The sequence below is a fragment of the Crotalus tigris genome, unplaced genomic scaffold (genome assembly GCF_016545835.1).
Source record: "Crotalus tigris isolate CLP2741 ecotype Arizona unplaced genomic scaffold, ASM1654583v1 scf7180000019004.2909048, whole genome shotgun sequence".
Classification (NCBI taxonomy): domain Eukaryota; kingdom Metazoa; phylum Chordata; class Lepidosauria; order Squamata; family Viperidae; genus Crotalus; species Crotalus tigris.
In genome coordinates, this window is record NW_024097319.1 from 1029611 (window position 1) to 1045935 (window position 16325).

At 43.8% G+C, this 16325-nt stretch overlaps 1 protein-coding gene across 2 annotated transcripts in view; it reads right to left on the reverse strand.

The window, feature by feature from the left end:
• Positions 1-16325, reverse strand: part of FGD6 (FYVE, RhoGEF and PH domain containing 6) — a 72474-nt gene that overhangs the window by 38060 nt on the left and 18089 nt on the right. For both annotated transcript variants that reach the window (XM_039358123.1, XM_039358122.1), the window contains exons 3-5: positions 2089-2245; positions 566-633; positions 440-470 (exon numbers count right to left, since the gene is read on the reverse strand). In XM_039358123.1, coding sequence (XP_039214057.1) covers positions 440-470; positions 566-633; positions 2089-2245 — 256 coding nt within the window. The remainder of the gene's footprint in view (positions 1-439; positions 471-565; positions 634-2088; positions 2246-16325) is intronic.

A 16325-nucleotide genomic window follows, 5' to 3' on the forward strand; every position in this document is an offset into this window, starting at 1 on the left:
TTCCACTGTCAAATAATAATATGCAACATGTGCTCCCAATGCACCTTATAAAACATTGTATTCTGCTCTCATTTAATTGCATAAATTATCATAAACTAATCTTCCATATAGTCCCACATTTTATATGACTTCATGGCTTATGGATCACAACTATGATTAGATTAAATTAATATAATAACATTATCAGTATAGTTACATTATATTTCCCTATTATGTGATGGTTCACCTTTGTACACACACATGAAGAATGTTGAGATGTCAAAAACAAACCTCTGGTTCTACTACATTTTGACCTTTCTGGGAATGTATATAAATTCTTTTCTATCACGTGCTCATTTTTAGCACTGTTAGCTCTGAATCTAAAGACTTTAAGGAAATGATTAAGCTAAGATGTTTATAAACTAAACATATGTTTATAAAAGTAAAATTAAATACTTACAATGTGCAGAAGCTTTAGAACATCTACAAACCTATTGACAAAAGAAGAACAAAAACATGTCAGGAGAAAAGGAAAGGGAAAAGCAAAGCAAAGTAGATTTAATTAAGTACCACATAGATAACTTACACTTTCTCTGAGCTCATGATTTCCTTAGCAATATGATAAACCTTTGTTTTCTTCCCAGCTGCCCTAAACTAAAAATAAAAGCAAATATTAAAAAATCAACCTAGGAAGGATAAAAACACTGGATTATGTGTATTTTAGACAACATTTTTATACATAAAATTTCCCCTATAGTTTTATTGTGTGCAGCTGTTTTCTATATTCAGTTGCATAATGTTCCATATATGTAAGGTGACCAACCGTCCTCCTTTTTGTAAGTTCTGTCCTCCCTCAAAAAGTGTCCTCCTTCATGTCCTCCTTTTTGATATTTGAAGACTAATCTGCAGGGCTTTTTTTTCCCTCACAGAACACTCAGAACGGCTTTCCGGCACCTTTTTTTGATGTTTTTTTTTTCAAACTTTTGCATGAGCTGTGCTACTCCCATTATTGCTTTCAAAAGCCAATAGGAATTGCTGCTGAGCGCGCCAAAACACCGGGACGGCAAAAATTGCACATGTAAGTTGTCTGTATTATTGTTGCAATGAATAAAATGTTTATTTTATTTACAATATTTTTTCTTCAATTTATTTGTGTCCTCCTTTTCATTGTAAAAAAGTTGGTCACCTTAATATATGCAGATGACTATTCAATTAACTGACAGCTAATTTTAATTTTATACACACACACATGTTTAGAACAATAATACGTATTGCAGCAAAATAATTTAGAATAAAAAAAAAGTAAAACAAAGAATAAACAAAAAAGTGCAATAAGAAAATACAGGTAGTCCTCAACTCATAACTATTCATTTAGTAACTGTTCAATTTTACAGTGGCACTGAAAAAAGTGATTTATGACTGCTTTTCACCCTTACAACTGTTGGAACATCCTTGTAGTCAGTCACATGATAAAAATTCAGATGCTTGGCAACTGGCATGTATTTATGATGGTTGCAATATCCTGGGTCATGTGATCACCTTTTGTGATCTTTGATAAGCGAAGTCAATGGGGAAGCCAGATTCATTAATAACTGCGTTACTAACTTAATAACTGCAATGATTCACTTAACAACCATGGCAAGAAAGGTCATAAAATGGGGCAAAACTCACTTAACAACTGTCTTGCTTAGCAATGGAAATTTTGGGCTCAATTGTGGTCATATGTCGAGGACTACCTGTAGAAGAAAGAGCCAGAGATAAAGGGAAAAAACATAAAGAAGTGGCTTCTGCTATTCTTTACAGCACTTAGAAATATATTTTAGCCTCACTCTTTAAACTTACTTCACAACTTCCTTCTTTCTACTATCTATCCTATCTAATTATCAAAACCATAAAATACAAGTTCATTTTTTAATAAAAATATTGGGGTTTCACAAAAACTTGGGAAAAGAGGTTTCCAGGCATCAATAAATATAAATATTGCCTTTTCTCTAATAAAAGAAGTCATGGCATACTCTGTTTTTCTATCGATTTCATTTTTTCCAACTGCTATGATATTCTCTAAAAACTCATGACAAAATAGATTATATAACTAAATGTTAGTCTTACCTGCTTGTTTTCTTGTGCATCAGACTCCCCTTTACTGGAATCTGAATTGGTATCATCATCATCATCATCAGAACTGTTCATATCTCTTGGCATTATTTCATCATCTGAATGTATATCTTCTAACATCAATTCTGATCCATCACGTTCTGCTGATGACCTACACATTGTGTAACATAAGCAAAGTTCCATCTAATTGTTGGCTGAAGCACATAATGCGTTCACATAATGATATTCAAAGGTTTCTGAAGGCACAGTTAAAATATACATTATCCAAATATTAATGTTATCTGCTGTATTATATAAGTATCAGCCAGCTCAGAACTTAGAATATACTTTCTTAATAAATAAAAATAACCCAAAATATCATAATTGTTCATTAGCTGTAATTATCTTAATTGGATTATCTTATATACTGATCTCCTGTAATAATATTAAATAATGAAATGTTTTAAATGTTGCCTAATAAGAACCTTACCAAATATTTTGCAGTAGCATACTAGTAAGCACATTAAGTTAGCATCAAAAATATGGCATGGCATTGTATTCTGAGTTAAGCATAAAATGGTATAAACTCATTTATCACATCAATACCCCTAGTAGAAAGTGTTTACCTTGTGCAATTCATAGCTATGCTGCTGCAAATAAAATATGAAAATTGAAATAATTGCCTGAAAATATTTTAAAATTAAACAAGGTTCTAATATTCCAAGCTCTAGAATATTTGGGCACAGAATGGATGTATTATCTGGCATTATGATTCTGGGACACATTATGTAGACCATAAGAGGTTCTCACTAAATTAAAATGTGGTTTCATTCTAATTTAGGATGTTGTATGAACTGAGACAAATGAGGGTTATTTACCTGAGGTGGGGCTCTAAGCAACAGCTCAAATAGCTAAGATCATAAGCAACTTAAAGTATTACAATTCTTCTTAAAAGTGCCTCAGGCACCATAATTGAGCTTAGGTTTCTGAGAATTACTAAACTATAAATGAATTTTATATTGCTTCCTGCATAAAGAAATGGTAAATCAACAATTTGTACTTTTAAAATTATTATGCATATTATAAAAGATTATTTTGGGCATATGCATACACATAAATATAATCAAAGTATATTTCCGTAGTACAACCATTAGTTTTATTCATAAAGGGTTGTAAAATTCATTTTAAAGAATTGTGATATCCCAAAGTCTGAGAATCCCTGCCTTAAAATAAAGATATTGGACACATGAAGCTATATTGGAAAGCAGAGCAGAAGGTGCAAATGTCAAACACCCAGAAAGGCCAGATTCTGTGGTCACTCAATTTCTCACATATTGATTTCAAGAGAGACCCACCCAAAAAGATTAATTCTGAATATCAATGTATTTCAATATATAAGCTAAAAATATAGCATACTAGGCTCAATTAAAACATCTCCCACGCTGTCAGGTTAAGGATTACCACACAGTAAGGTTTCTTTCTTTTTTTCTTTTTGGAAAGAGAAACTTCTGCATAAGCAGTCATGTGAAATAAATCACCACTGAGTCATTACACTGTTCTTTGATGAAAAATAGCTTGTCACAGCCTATAAACCAACACATCTTCTCATATACCTAGAGGAAGCATTCTAGTTTGCTGAATGTAATTACTTGATTTTACTTTTACAGCAAATTAACTCAGTTAAATAAAAGAATACTTCAGTAGATTTTTGTCATGCTAACTTCAAAAGACAAGTTTTATTCCAATGACTGTAGAGACAGATGCTATGTCTTGACCTGCTTCTAGTAATAATGTATAGCATTTCCATAGACATTCCAATAATCTTTTTGATCCCATCTATCCAAATTTATCTGTTGTATTCCCTTTCTTCTATTTCCTCAACCTGGCTCACATATTTTTTTTGCTAATCCATTATTTATTATCCAGCCAGGTGCTCCAAATATACAAGTTTTGTCTTGCATATTTGGTTGTTTGTTCTTGCAGTCCATGATACTCTTGATTCTATTTCAAAATCAATAATTCAAAACAGATGTTAAAGTATGTAGACCTGGCTTGAATAGGAAGAAGGGAGCTATGAACCAATAAGGGAGAAGAAGAAGAATTAGTCAGCCCTGGGAAAAAAGAAAAGCCTGGGAGAGAAACTCACAATAGCCCCGCCTTTATTTTGTTTCTCATAAAATGTGCTAGAGTGAAACTGTTATCTTTGAAGATTTTGTTATGCTACCTTACAACAAAGAAGAGATTCCTGAAATTCTTGCTGTTCTATTTGTCCTTGCCTTCTTCAAAGGACTGACAGAATAGGTAGTCCTTAACTTACAACAATTAGAACAATTAATCAGTGGAACAACCTGCCTCCAGAAGCTGTGAATGCTCCAACACTGGAAGTTTTTAAGAAGAGACCGGACAGCCATTTGTCTGAAATGGTATAGGGTTTCGTGCCTGAGCAGAGGGTTGGACTAGATGACCTCCAAAGTCCCTTCCAACAACAACAATAATAATAAGTAGTAATATTAATTAATTTAGTGACCATTCAAAGTTACAATGGCATTGAAAAAGTGACTTATTATCATTTTTCATATTTATGATTGTTGCAGCATCCCCATGGTCACATGGTCAAAATTCAGATGCTTGGCAACTGACTTGTATTTATGATGGTTGCAATGTCCGAGGGTCATGGGACCACCTTTTGCAAATCTCTGGTAAGCAAACACAGTGGAAATGCAAAGGTCATTCCTGACTGAGAGAGCAGCCCATTCGGAGATACGCCTGGCTGACGTGATGGTGACTAAGAATGCGACCTTAAGGGACAAGGCCCGCAATGGTATATTAGCAATGGGTTTGAAGGGTGGCTTTGTCAAAACGCGAAGCACACGAGGCAACTCCCAAGAAGGGTACCTATGCACCACGGGAGGCCTGGTGTTGCATGCACCCTTGATGAAGACTTGTATTCTAGGATGGTGAGCTAAAGGAACTGAATCCTTACAAGTGAGTAACGTGGATAGGGCTGCCACCTGCCTACGAATGGTTGCAGGGGCCAGGCCTCTGTCCAGACCGTCCAGAAGATAATCTACAATTTGGGGGAATGGTTAATTTGTAGACATCCAGTCGTCGCCTTCTGCACCAAGTAAAATCATAAATGAGATTGGTCGCCGGGCGACGAGAGGCCTGAATAATAGTTATTGCCCGTGATGAAAATAACTCCTGTGTCATGATGCTGTGCTCAAGCGCTAAACGGTCAATTGCAACCACTGAGGGTCCGGATGTTGGAGGACCCCTTGGTGCAAGGACACCTGATGTGGAGGAATCTTCCTCGAGGGAGACCGGGAGAGATTCATTAGATCGGCAAACCAGGACCTCTGTGGCCAATACAAGGCCACGAGGATCACTTCTGCCTGCTCCTGGAGCAGTGTGCGGATGGTCGCCAGAATGAGTGGGAGGGGAGGGAAGGCATAAAGGAGACCCTGCGGCCACGGAGTCCGCAGGCGTCCATCCCCTCCACCCCTGGAAGATAATAACAGGAGTAGTACCTGGGAACTTGGGCATTGTTTGATGACGCAAACAGGTCGAGGATCGGATGGCCAAACCTGCGGGAGATCTCAGAAAAGAGATCCAGATACATTCCCCCTTCCGGGGGGTCTACCGTAGAGCGACTCAGAAAGTCTGCCTGCTGGTACTTGACCCCCGAGATGTGTTCAGCCCTGAGAGAAGCCAGATTGGACTCTGCCCAGTGGCTCAGTAGCCGTGCCTCGGACATAAGGGACATGGACCTGGTGCCCCCTTGCCGGTTCACCTGGGCCTTGGATACCACTTTGTCCATGAGGATCCATACGTGACGGTCCCTGATCCAGAGTTGGAATTGGCGAAGAGCTAAATGGATGGCCCTGAGCTCCAGCCAATTGCTGTTGTGTCTCAAGTCTGTGCAGGACCAACAGTCCTGTGCAAACCGAGACTGTAGATGGGCACCCCAAACGAATAGACTTGCGCCCACTGTAATGGTGGCGCGGTCCGGCTCCTTGAAAGGTGACCCCATGGACACCGCTTGTGAGAACCACCGTCATAGAATCTGAGGGTGTGGACCGGGAGCCTGACCTGGCGGTTGGATGCGCTGGCATTTGCCCGTTGGAATGGCAGTAGGAACCATTGAAACTCCTGCAAGTGGAGTCTGGCCCAGGGAAGTATGGCTATGCAGGAGACCCTCTTTCTCAGAAGCTGGGAGAGCAAGACCGGTGGAACGGTGCGGTCCTTGTACAACCAACAAGCCAGATCCCTGATGCTGACCAACCGCTCCTGGGCAAGATAGATCATGCAGTTTGTGGTGTCTATGATGGCTCCCAGGTGCAGAAGCCTGAATGAGGGAACCGTCTGGCTTTTTTTTTTTTTTTGAAGTTGACAAAGAACCCGTGCTGTTGGAGGACCTGAATAGTTAGTTGCAGGTCCGACTGAGCTGCCCAGAAGGAGGACGCTTGGATCAAGATGTCGTCCAGGCAACACTGGACGCATACCGGTACCTTCCGTAAGTGGGTGGACAGTACAGCTGGGATCTTGATGAACACCCTGGGAACCAAGGAGAAGCCAAAAGGAAAGGCCTTGTACTGGAAATGACTGCCCTTGCAAGAGAACCTGAGGAACTGCCGGTGAGCTGGATGGATGGGATGTGGAGATACGTTTCCATGAGGTCTATCGATGCCAGGAAGTCTCCTTGTCTGATGCCTCCCAGGATGGACTGGAGTAATTGCATCATGAACTTCTTGTATGTGATATAATAATTCAGACCCTTGAGGTCCAGAATTGCTCTCCATCCTCCTGAGGATTAGAGAATCACAAAAAGGATGGAGTAGAATCCCCTTCCCATGTGATCCAGCGGTATCAATTCTATGGCCTTAATCTCTAGAAGATGTTGAATGGCCTCCTGCGTGAGTCACAGTTTGAGTGGATTCCGGGAAATGGGACAAGAGATGAAGCGGTCCGGGAGACTGGCTAGGAACTCCAGGAACAGACCAAACTGGATGGTTTGTAGGACCCAGGCGTCCGTGGATGTGAGTTCCCACTGATGGAAAAAGTGGGCCAGCCTTCCCCCGATGGGAAGTGCGGTGTAAGAGTCGCTTGGACCTCCTATGGGGTGACCTGCCCCTCAAAATGGCCCCTTAGATTGGTTCTGTTGCCAAGGCCAAAAGACTAGCCTGTCATACGGACGGTCATATGGCCTGCCCTGCCTGGGTATGTATGAGCGGGGGACCAAGTGGCAATTGAACCTGCTGCCAGCCGAAAGGACTGCCTGTGGACATATGGAGTGGGACGTTTGTTGGAACGTTTATTCAAGTGAACCATGACCTTCCGCTTGTCCTTATTTTCCACAAGGTACGGGGCCAGGGCCTCCCCCCAAAAATTATAGCCCAGATATGGAGCAGTTGCCAGACGCCATTTTGCTTTGGCATCAGCCTGCCAGTGTTTCAGCCACAGCATCCTTCTGGCTGTAATGTTGGCTGCAAGGGACCTAGATGCAAAGGTGGCCGACTGAAGCGTCACGTCCGCAGCATACTCAGTGGCTGCCACCAGTTTGCTTAGGTCCTGGTGAGTCTAGATGTCCTCAGCAAGGACTTTGGCCTGAAGCTGACGAAGCCATAATAAGGTGGTCTGCACAAAAAAGGACACACAAGTGACCGTTTTAATTGCCCATGTTGCTGATTGATGGGTCTTCCAAAAAATGTGGTCCCATTTTCTGTTGTCCGCTTTAAGCACCTCCGACATGTCCCCAGCAACAGCAGTCTGGGATACCAGAGGGGTCCAGTCTCTGTCTACCTTGGGGACCTCCAAGGTCTCAGTGAGATCTGTGGAAGTGCTAAAAATCCTTTTATCAGTCCCGCTTACAGAAGGAAAGGAGGCAGGGGAGGCCCACTGTTTTTTTGATCCCTTTAAGAAAAATATAGGGACATGGAACGTGATGTTGTGCTGCACCATTTCAACAATTATCGGATTTGGACTGGAATCCGATGATGCCTGCGGCAGAGGGAACTGATCGGACCCTATGTTTGCCGTTGATGTGGCCTTGCGAAGCAGGGGAAAAAACAGAGTTGGATTGAACAAGCCTCCCTATGGGGAGAGTTCAGGGAGAAGTTCCTCCTCCTCTGACAGATTAAATTCCGGCTGCTCCTCACCCTGCGGGAATGAATATCCGCTCATGGAGGAGTGTGCAGAAGATGTGGGTTCCTGAAATGTAGGAAACCCCGTAGGAGGGACATAAGTTGGCATGCCCGACGTAGAAGCCCCCTGCCCGGAAGGATGGGAGGACCATTCTACTAAAGTGCAGTCCACAATCCTGGATAGCAAGTCCTCAAGGCAGCCATCAGAGAAAATGTCTCCGATGTCTGGTCCCCTGAGCCCTGCGGCCGTTGGCGTGAAGGTGGCCTCTGGAGCTGAACCCAAGACAGTTGCTGTGTGTTGTGTCATTTCAGATGGGGAACTAAGTGTGGTGGGTGTCCCTATGAGAGACCACACACCCTGGGCCGAGGTTGAAGGACCTAAAGGAAGATCAAATTCTGGGGCCACCATTTGATCCGTCTACAAACCGGCCTTTCTCTGCACTCTGGAGAACTCCTTCTCCAAAGCCTGGTGCTTACGGCTGGCTTGCTTTTCCGCCAACTTGGAAGCTTCTTGAGAGTGGTCTTGGCCTTAGAGTTGGGTTTGCCTGCCGCCTCCTGTTCAGAGGATTTGTGGCAGCCGTAACTGGATGAAGAGACAGTGCCCATGGGTTGAGGCATCGTGAAGTCGTCCATCCTGGTTGAGCAGTCTCAGGGAAACTGAGATGAAGCTCTGGCAGGCAAGCCGTTGGCGGAAGCGAGATTGGAACAAGTAACAAGACTGCTCCCCTGACCACCAAAAAAAAATTCTCTCTGGGCTTTGGTCATGGCAATTGAGTCAGATGCCGAAGGCATGGTTGGGGACCTGCTCTGGGCTCCGCCCTGAGGCCTTAGGTGGCCAGTCAAGGTGCACCATAAAAAAGCCCGAATGAAGGGCGCAGAGGGCCTGAGATGAGGCCTGGCAGAGGTAATGTGAACTCAAAATGGCGGTTCCAAAACAAGGCGGTGGCCTGAGAATTTGGGCCTAGTCAGTAAATTCTTGGTACAGATGATGAGGCCCAATAGCAGTGGCTAGACAGGGCTAAAATAATTCCTCAGATGAGCTGAGAATTAGTCAGAATATAGGGAAGCCTTGTAGAAAATCTTGGGGCCTGCAATCAGTGCAGGAGGTCTGATTAATAGGCCTGAGGGAGGGCCTCACAACATTCCCAAGATGGCGGCCGCAGCCGACTCCGCTAAAATCCCTGGGGTGGCCAAGGTAGTGTAAGTGGCCTGAAGTCCCAGGGAAAGACCCTGTGGCACACAGAGGCCCGCAGCACTCTATCCAACTGATAATCTTTACAGGGCCAGCCGCGTGGTGTGCCCAAAATGGCAGCCACGGTGCACTTGGTTTCAGTTTTCTAGGACCGGCAAGGATATGCTTAAGATTCCTAAGGCCCTTCTCCCAAAAACACAGAAATGCCAAATTAATTGCCTGCAGGATCTGTTTCTGACGACAAAGGGGAATCTCTGTTAAATCTGAAAACTCGGCAGCCATCCAAAATGGTGGCCGCGACTTTCGGGCTGTTTAAAATGGCCTCTGGAGGTGTCGAGGACAAAGGGGAAACTCTGGGGCTGATTGCGGCTGCAGCACTGAGTCCTGTGCAGAAAGGCCAACGGGGGAATTGGAAAATGATTTTCCTCCCCCCCAGAGCCCTTGAGAAATGAACTGAGAAGTACTTTCCCCCCCACACACACACTCAGAAGCCTCAAATCAGCCAATTAGAGGCTGCGCTGATTCCAGCGTCTTGGGGGAAAAATTTGGGAAATTAACTTTTTTGGAAAAAGAATCACTAATTAGGGACTATACAAATATCAATTTTAAAGCAAGGAGAATCCAACAATGGGTATCTGACCTGCTAAATGAATTGAAGATCTCTAAACCTGAGAGCCAACCTTGATACGTCTTCAAGAGCTTGAGACCAAGTCAAGACTGGTTCTCCTAGCAAGAAGGGGTGTGTCAAGTTTGGCTACTTGGTCTCAAGAGCAGGCAGACAGAGAAAACCCATTGGTGGATTCTCCATCTCCTGTACTGGAGAAAAGCGACATTCACTTAACAATCATGTTACTAACTTAAGAACTGCAGTGATTCACTTAACAACTGTGGCAAGAAAGATTGCAAAATGGGCAAACTCACTTAACAACTGTCTCGCTTAGCAATGGAAATCTGGAGCTCAACTGTGATCGTAAGTTGAGGACTACCTGCAGTCTAATTTCTTTCACCTTTTCTTAGTGTCCAATTATCACAACTATGTTTTACCACTGGAAGATAATGTTTTTCACTATTATGACTTTTCTCATCATGGTATATCATCATCCTCCAAGATGTTATATGCTTTTGTTATTAATTTACTCCCTAGGATTAATTTTCTCTTTATTTCCCCATTTTTATCTATTCCAGAACAGAAGAAAAGGGGCGTTGTCTTACCTGAACACCTTTTCTCAGCACAGAGATGGAGAATCCATCAATGGGTTTTCTCTGTCTGCCTTGAGACCAAGTTAGCCAAGCTTGACACGCCCCCTGTTGCTAGAAGATCCCAGTCTTGATGAGGGCGAAAGCAGCTGATGCTAGGACGAGGTGTTGGCTCTCAAACCCCTAATTCTGGCCTAACTGACCTTAATGGTGGGTGTGGATTCTCCATCTCCATGCTGAGAAAAGGCATTCAGGTAAGACAACGCCCCTTCTCCAGCACAGGAGATGGAGAATCCACCAATAGGACATACCAAAGTCTCACTGTCCCAATGGGTGGGAAACAGACGAGGCTGTCTCCACGTCCCCGGAAACCACTTGCTGAAGGACCCTCCTACGAAAGGAGGCGTCCACGGAAGCAAAGCAGTCAATCTTATAATGGCATACAAACGAGGAGGGAGAAGACCATGTCGCAGCCCTGCAAATGTCCTCGATGGACGCCCGAGTAGCCCATGCTGCAGAGGTCGCAGAGCTGTGAGTGGAGTGAGCTATGATATGACTTGGAGCTGGCAGTGAAGAAGACTGATACGCCTTCACGATACAAGCCCTGATCCACCTGCCTATGGTGGAAGCGGACACCTTCTGCCCCATAGAAGTTGGGAGGAAGGAGACGAAAAGGGCCTCCGACTTGAGAAAAGACCCTGTGCGCTTGATGTATCGTCGTAGCGCTATGCGGACGTCCAGCGTGTGCCACTGCCGCTCCAAGTCATGGGAAGGATTCAGACAGAAATCTGGTAAAATAATTTCCTGGGCTTTATGGAAGAGCGAATTGATCTTGGGCACGAATGTAGGATCCAGCTGAAGGACCACTTGGTCCCGGTGGAAAATACAAAGATCATCCCTGATCAATAGAGCCGCCAGCTCAGAAATGTGCCTGGCTGACGTTATAGCGATCAGGAAGGCGAGCTTGTGGGATAAGGACCTCAAAGCTATGGTAATGACCGGCTCAAAAGGCGGTCTAGTGAGTGCAAGTAGAATTCGGGGAAACTCCCAAGATGGGTACCTGTGTACCACGGGTGGCTTGGTGTTGCTGGAGCCCTTGAGAAAGGCGCATATTCTGGGATGGTGAGCCAGAGGAATCGAATTGGCGCAGTGAGTAATGTCGATAGGGCTGCCACCTGTCTAAGAATGGTCGCAGGGGCTAGGCCTCTATCCAGACAGTCAAGAAGGTAATCTATGATTTGAGGGATTGTCAATTTTGAAATGTCCAGTTGCCACCCTCCACACCAATTGCAAAAATTCTTCCATGTGGAGTCATAAATGTGATTGGTCGCCGGCCTGCGAGAGGCCTGAATCATGGAAATTGCCCTTGGTGAGAACGACCCCTGAGTCATGATTCTGCACTCAAGTGCCAGGCGGCTAACTGTAACCACTGAGGGTCCGGATGTTGGAGGAACACCTGGTGCAGGGACACGCGATCTGGGGGAATCTTCCATGGGGAAGAGCAGGAGAGTTTCACCAGGTCGGCAAACCAGGGTCTCCGAGGCCAGTAGGGGGCCATAAGGATCACCTCCGCTTGCTCCTGTATCAGCTTGCGGATGGTCGCTGGAATCAGCAGGAGGGGAGGGAAGGCGTAAAGTAGGCCCTCTGGCCACGGAGTTCATAAAGCACCCGTCCCCTCCTTCCCTGGGGAGTAATAGCGGCAGAAGTATCTTGGGAGCTGGGCATTGTTCGACGATGCGAATAGGTTGAGTACCAGTTGGCTGAACCTCCGGGACATCTCGGTGAAAAGATCCGGATGTACACCCCATTCCGAGGGATCTACGGTGGAGCGACTCAGAAAGTGCCCCCTTGCCTGTTCACGTGGGCCTTTGATGCCACCTTGTCCTTAAGGACCAATATGTGTCGCCCCCTGATCTGATTGTAGAAGTGGCGCAGAGCTAGGTGAATGGCCCTGAGTTCCAGCCAGTTGATGTTGTGCCTCAAATCTACGTGGGACCAATGGCCCTGCGCAAACTGACCATCTCACAATCACGACAGATGCCAATCTGTTCGGTTGGGGAGCTCATTTAGTTAGGAATGTGGGTGAAACAGCTAAATGGCTAGGAACTCGCCTACATGAGCATAGGTCAGCCATAAGACGGGGTGAGCAACATTCCCAAATATGGATGCATATGGCACAACATGGCCACCAGTTTGACTTTGACAATACACGAATTGTGTCCAGCGATGCCACGAAGGGAGGCCGGCTACTGAAGGAAGCTTGGTTCTCGAACAAAGACTCGGTTAAACGTCATATTGACCTATGCCCAGTGCAACAAGCATTGAGGAAGTGGGATTCGAATCATCATCCTACCTGATATGGACAACCTGGCCGATGCTTACAAGATCGAGGACATAGTGCTGCATCCGATTTCCGTCTCGAACAGACATATGAGACTCTAATTGACCCCTAACGCTTCACGGACACCTTCTCGGCGTCCAGCCAACAGCAGCTTTACTCTGACGAACAGCTGAGGAGCCTGCCACCGTTGGATACATGTGGACGCTCATTGCCAGCTGATCTCCCTCCGGAAGATAGAGGGGGGAGAAACCACCAGACGGATGACTTGTACATTTCCCAGCAGCATCCCAGTAGACCCCCACCCCTAAGGTGGAAGGAGGATGATGGTGGAGATAATAGGGAATCCAAAAGATCCAGTGATGAGATTCCAGAATTTGATACTGTTCATGACAACAAAGAGGGGTGCCCAATATGGAGGAGGGGGAGGAGGAAATGCGGAATGATGACTCGTTCACATAGCAAAGGGGGGAAGTATCTTTCCCCCTCACCTCATAGACGGGCGAAAAACCATGGACGAAGGGTGTTCTCAACTGGATCCCTCCCAAGGCGAGCGTGAGAAGCCCACCCTGGACAGGAGTAGTGACCATCGGCAAACAGAACAACGGAAGACAGTTAACACAGAGAACGTTAGGGGGGATGGGAGCACAAGTGCCCAAGTGCGTAGCGCCCACATAAGCACTACTCGTATGGGCAAGGAAGAGAGCAAGGAGAATACAGAACAGAGAGTAAATATCGATCCACATTTAAAGGGGGTGGGGAAAAGTATCTGGAGCTCTAGTGAGACGTATAATAACATTAAAGGAGAATTAAATGCCCCCGAGACCCGCAGTAGAAAGAAAGATGCAATGGGAGTAAATATCATTGGAAGGGAGGAAGATATAAGGATGTTGGCAAATCTAAGTATTGACAATGAAGGAGCAGGTAAGAAGACCCGGAAGAATGACAGAAGGGAATGCAATACAAATACTAAAGAAACATCTAGAATACAAATTGACCATCCGGGGCCAGTGACGCGGTCTAAGAGCCAAGTGCAAATGTCAGCTAAACCTACTTAAATCATCTTTGTTATCTGGCTTTTAGCCCTGAAGATGTTGGGAGTTCCCAACGAAAGCTTGGTGGTTTTAGTAAAGTATTTTCTTACTTAGATCCTCCTGGTGGTCACATATTATTTATTTTATTTTATTTTATTTATTTATTTATATATATAGAGAGAAATAAGATGAGAGAAAGAGAGAGATGTGTGTATATATATATAGAGAGAGATAGAGATAAAGAGAGAGAGAGAGAGAGAGAGAGAGAGAGAGAGAGAGAGAGAGAGAGAGAGAGAGAGAGAGAGAGAGAGAGAGAGAGAGAGAACTGATGATCATTTTTGACTGAACTGGATATGTTCAAGGTAATATTTTATAAATATCAGATTAATGTTACTATACAATTTATGTTTTCTAGAATTAATTCAATTTATCTGTAAAAAGCAATAGCAGTTCTATTGGCCAAAAGCAAACACTTTCTAGAAACAATATCTTCTTTACATCAGTTAAAGTTTAAAATTTAGTCATTCAGTTACAAATTCTATGCCATACAGGAAGAAGACGACTTCTGCATCACTACACATTTTCTGTTACTTGAAGAACTATTTCCTGTCCTCACTAAATAGTTCTACACGATTTGAATTTAACTAATCTTTTTTAGTATGTGCTATGTCTCTATGAGATTTGGATTGATCTACATATTCTCTCAAAAGTATCACAGTTTATTCATTTTCTGGAGATATACAAAATACTTAAGTAGAATACAAGTCCTCTTTATTTATTTATTTATTTATGAGACTTATATACCGCTTTAAGTGCAAGCACTCTCTAAGCGGTGTACACCAGTAAGCAATGTATATATATATATATATTTACATTGCCCCCAACAATCTGGGTCCTCATTTTACCTACCTCGAAAGGATGGAAGGTTGAGTCAACCTTGAGCCGGTGAGATTTGAACCGCTGACCTGCTGAACACAGTCAACTAAAGTGGCCTGCAGTACTGCACTCTAAGAGAATATTTGATTTTAGCACTTTTTCTTAATTATAGCTTTAAAGTAGTAACAGTTTTATTCTAGCCCAGACATGTCAAACACAAGGCCCGGGGGCCAGATGCGGCCCGCTAAGTGGTTTCATGTGGCCCGCGAAACCATCCTGGAAACAGTGAGGGAACGGCCCCCGCTGCCTTGGCCCTGGCCCAGGCCGTCCGGGAGGAAGCCAATGTACAATTTTGTGGTGGCCATCTATGCTGAAATGCATTCAGTCTTAGCTCCACAAGGCCGTCTAGAAACAGCGAGGAACCAGCCCCTGCCACGTTGGCCCTGCCCCCTAGATGCATGGTGGGGAGGTGTCACCCTTTGTGAGGAATGAAGAAATGCATCATCACCTGGAAGTGGTCCTGGTCCCACTCCCTTCTGCCAGAGACCCTCAGATCTGTCCCACTCCTGCCCAGGCCCCCACAGGCACCACTGATGCGAACGATATAGAGCTGGCCATGCCCACTCAGTAGGCCAAACCCATTCCATCCACGCCCACTCAGTAGGCCGCACCCACCCGAGGGCAACCGCAATGCTGATGCGACCCTCAATGAAATTGAGTTTGATACCCCTGTTCTAGCTGTATCCAGCAAATAAATAGATTTCTGGTTATATTTTTCCAATAATTTATAATAAAAAACATTTACTTGAGCTGACCTCAAATTTACAGTCAAGCAGCATCTCACTTTCAAACATCAGTTCTCACAGGCTATATACATTTTCAGTTGACAAACAGTTCTTAAGTTGTCAAAAAAGTTGAGGCTATGTCAGTTATGTTTTTTAAAAAAACAATAGTTTTAACATGGTACCATATAACAAGCCAATACAAACAGTACAAATTATTATACTTATTTCATCAGGTACCATGTTTAAAGCAGAAAATTAAAAAGGAAAAAAGTTCAACATCTACCAAATGAATATAGCAATTTCTGTTTTGAGACATATGTAAGACTAGACAATTTTATAATTCTAACAAGTATAGGTTTTTATGGTGTGGATTTTTAATGTTGTAAGCTATCTGGAGTAACCTGTGATTGGGGGAAGACATATAAATTTACTAAATCAATCAATCAATAATATATATATCTATCATCTTCAAATCCAGTGAAGTCATCAGTGAGATTTGTATGCAAGTTTGCAATCATTTCATCAAACTTAGTTCAGGTTTGTAGTTGTTCATATGGATGTCCAATCATTATATGCTTAAGGACATTTGCTCGTGGATTAGGATAAAAGTTAACTATTGTTCAAAAAGTCAAATTGCTTATGCCATAAACTGCCTTCAGACAAAATTAAGCCAGTGATTCATCAAAAAAA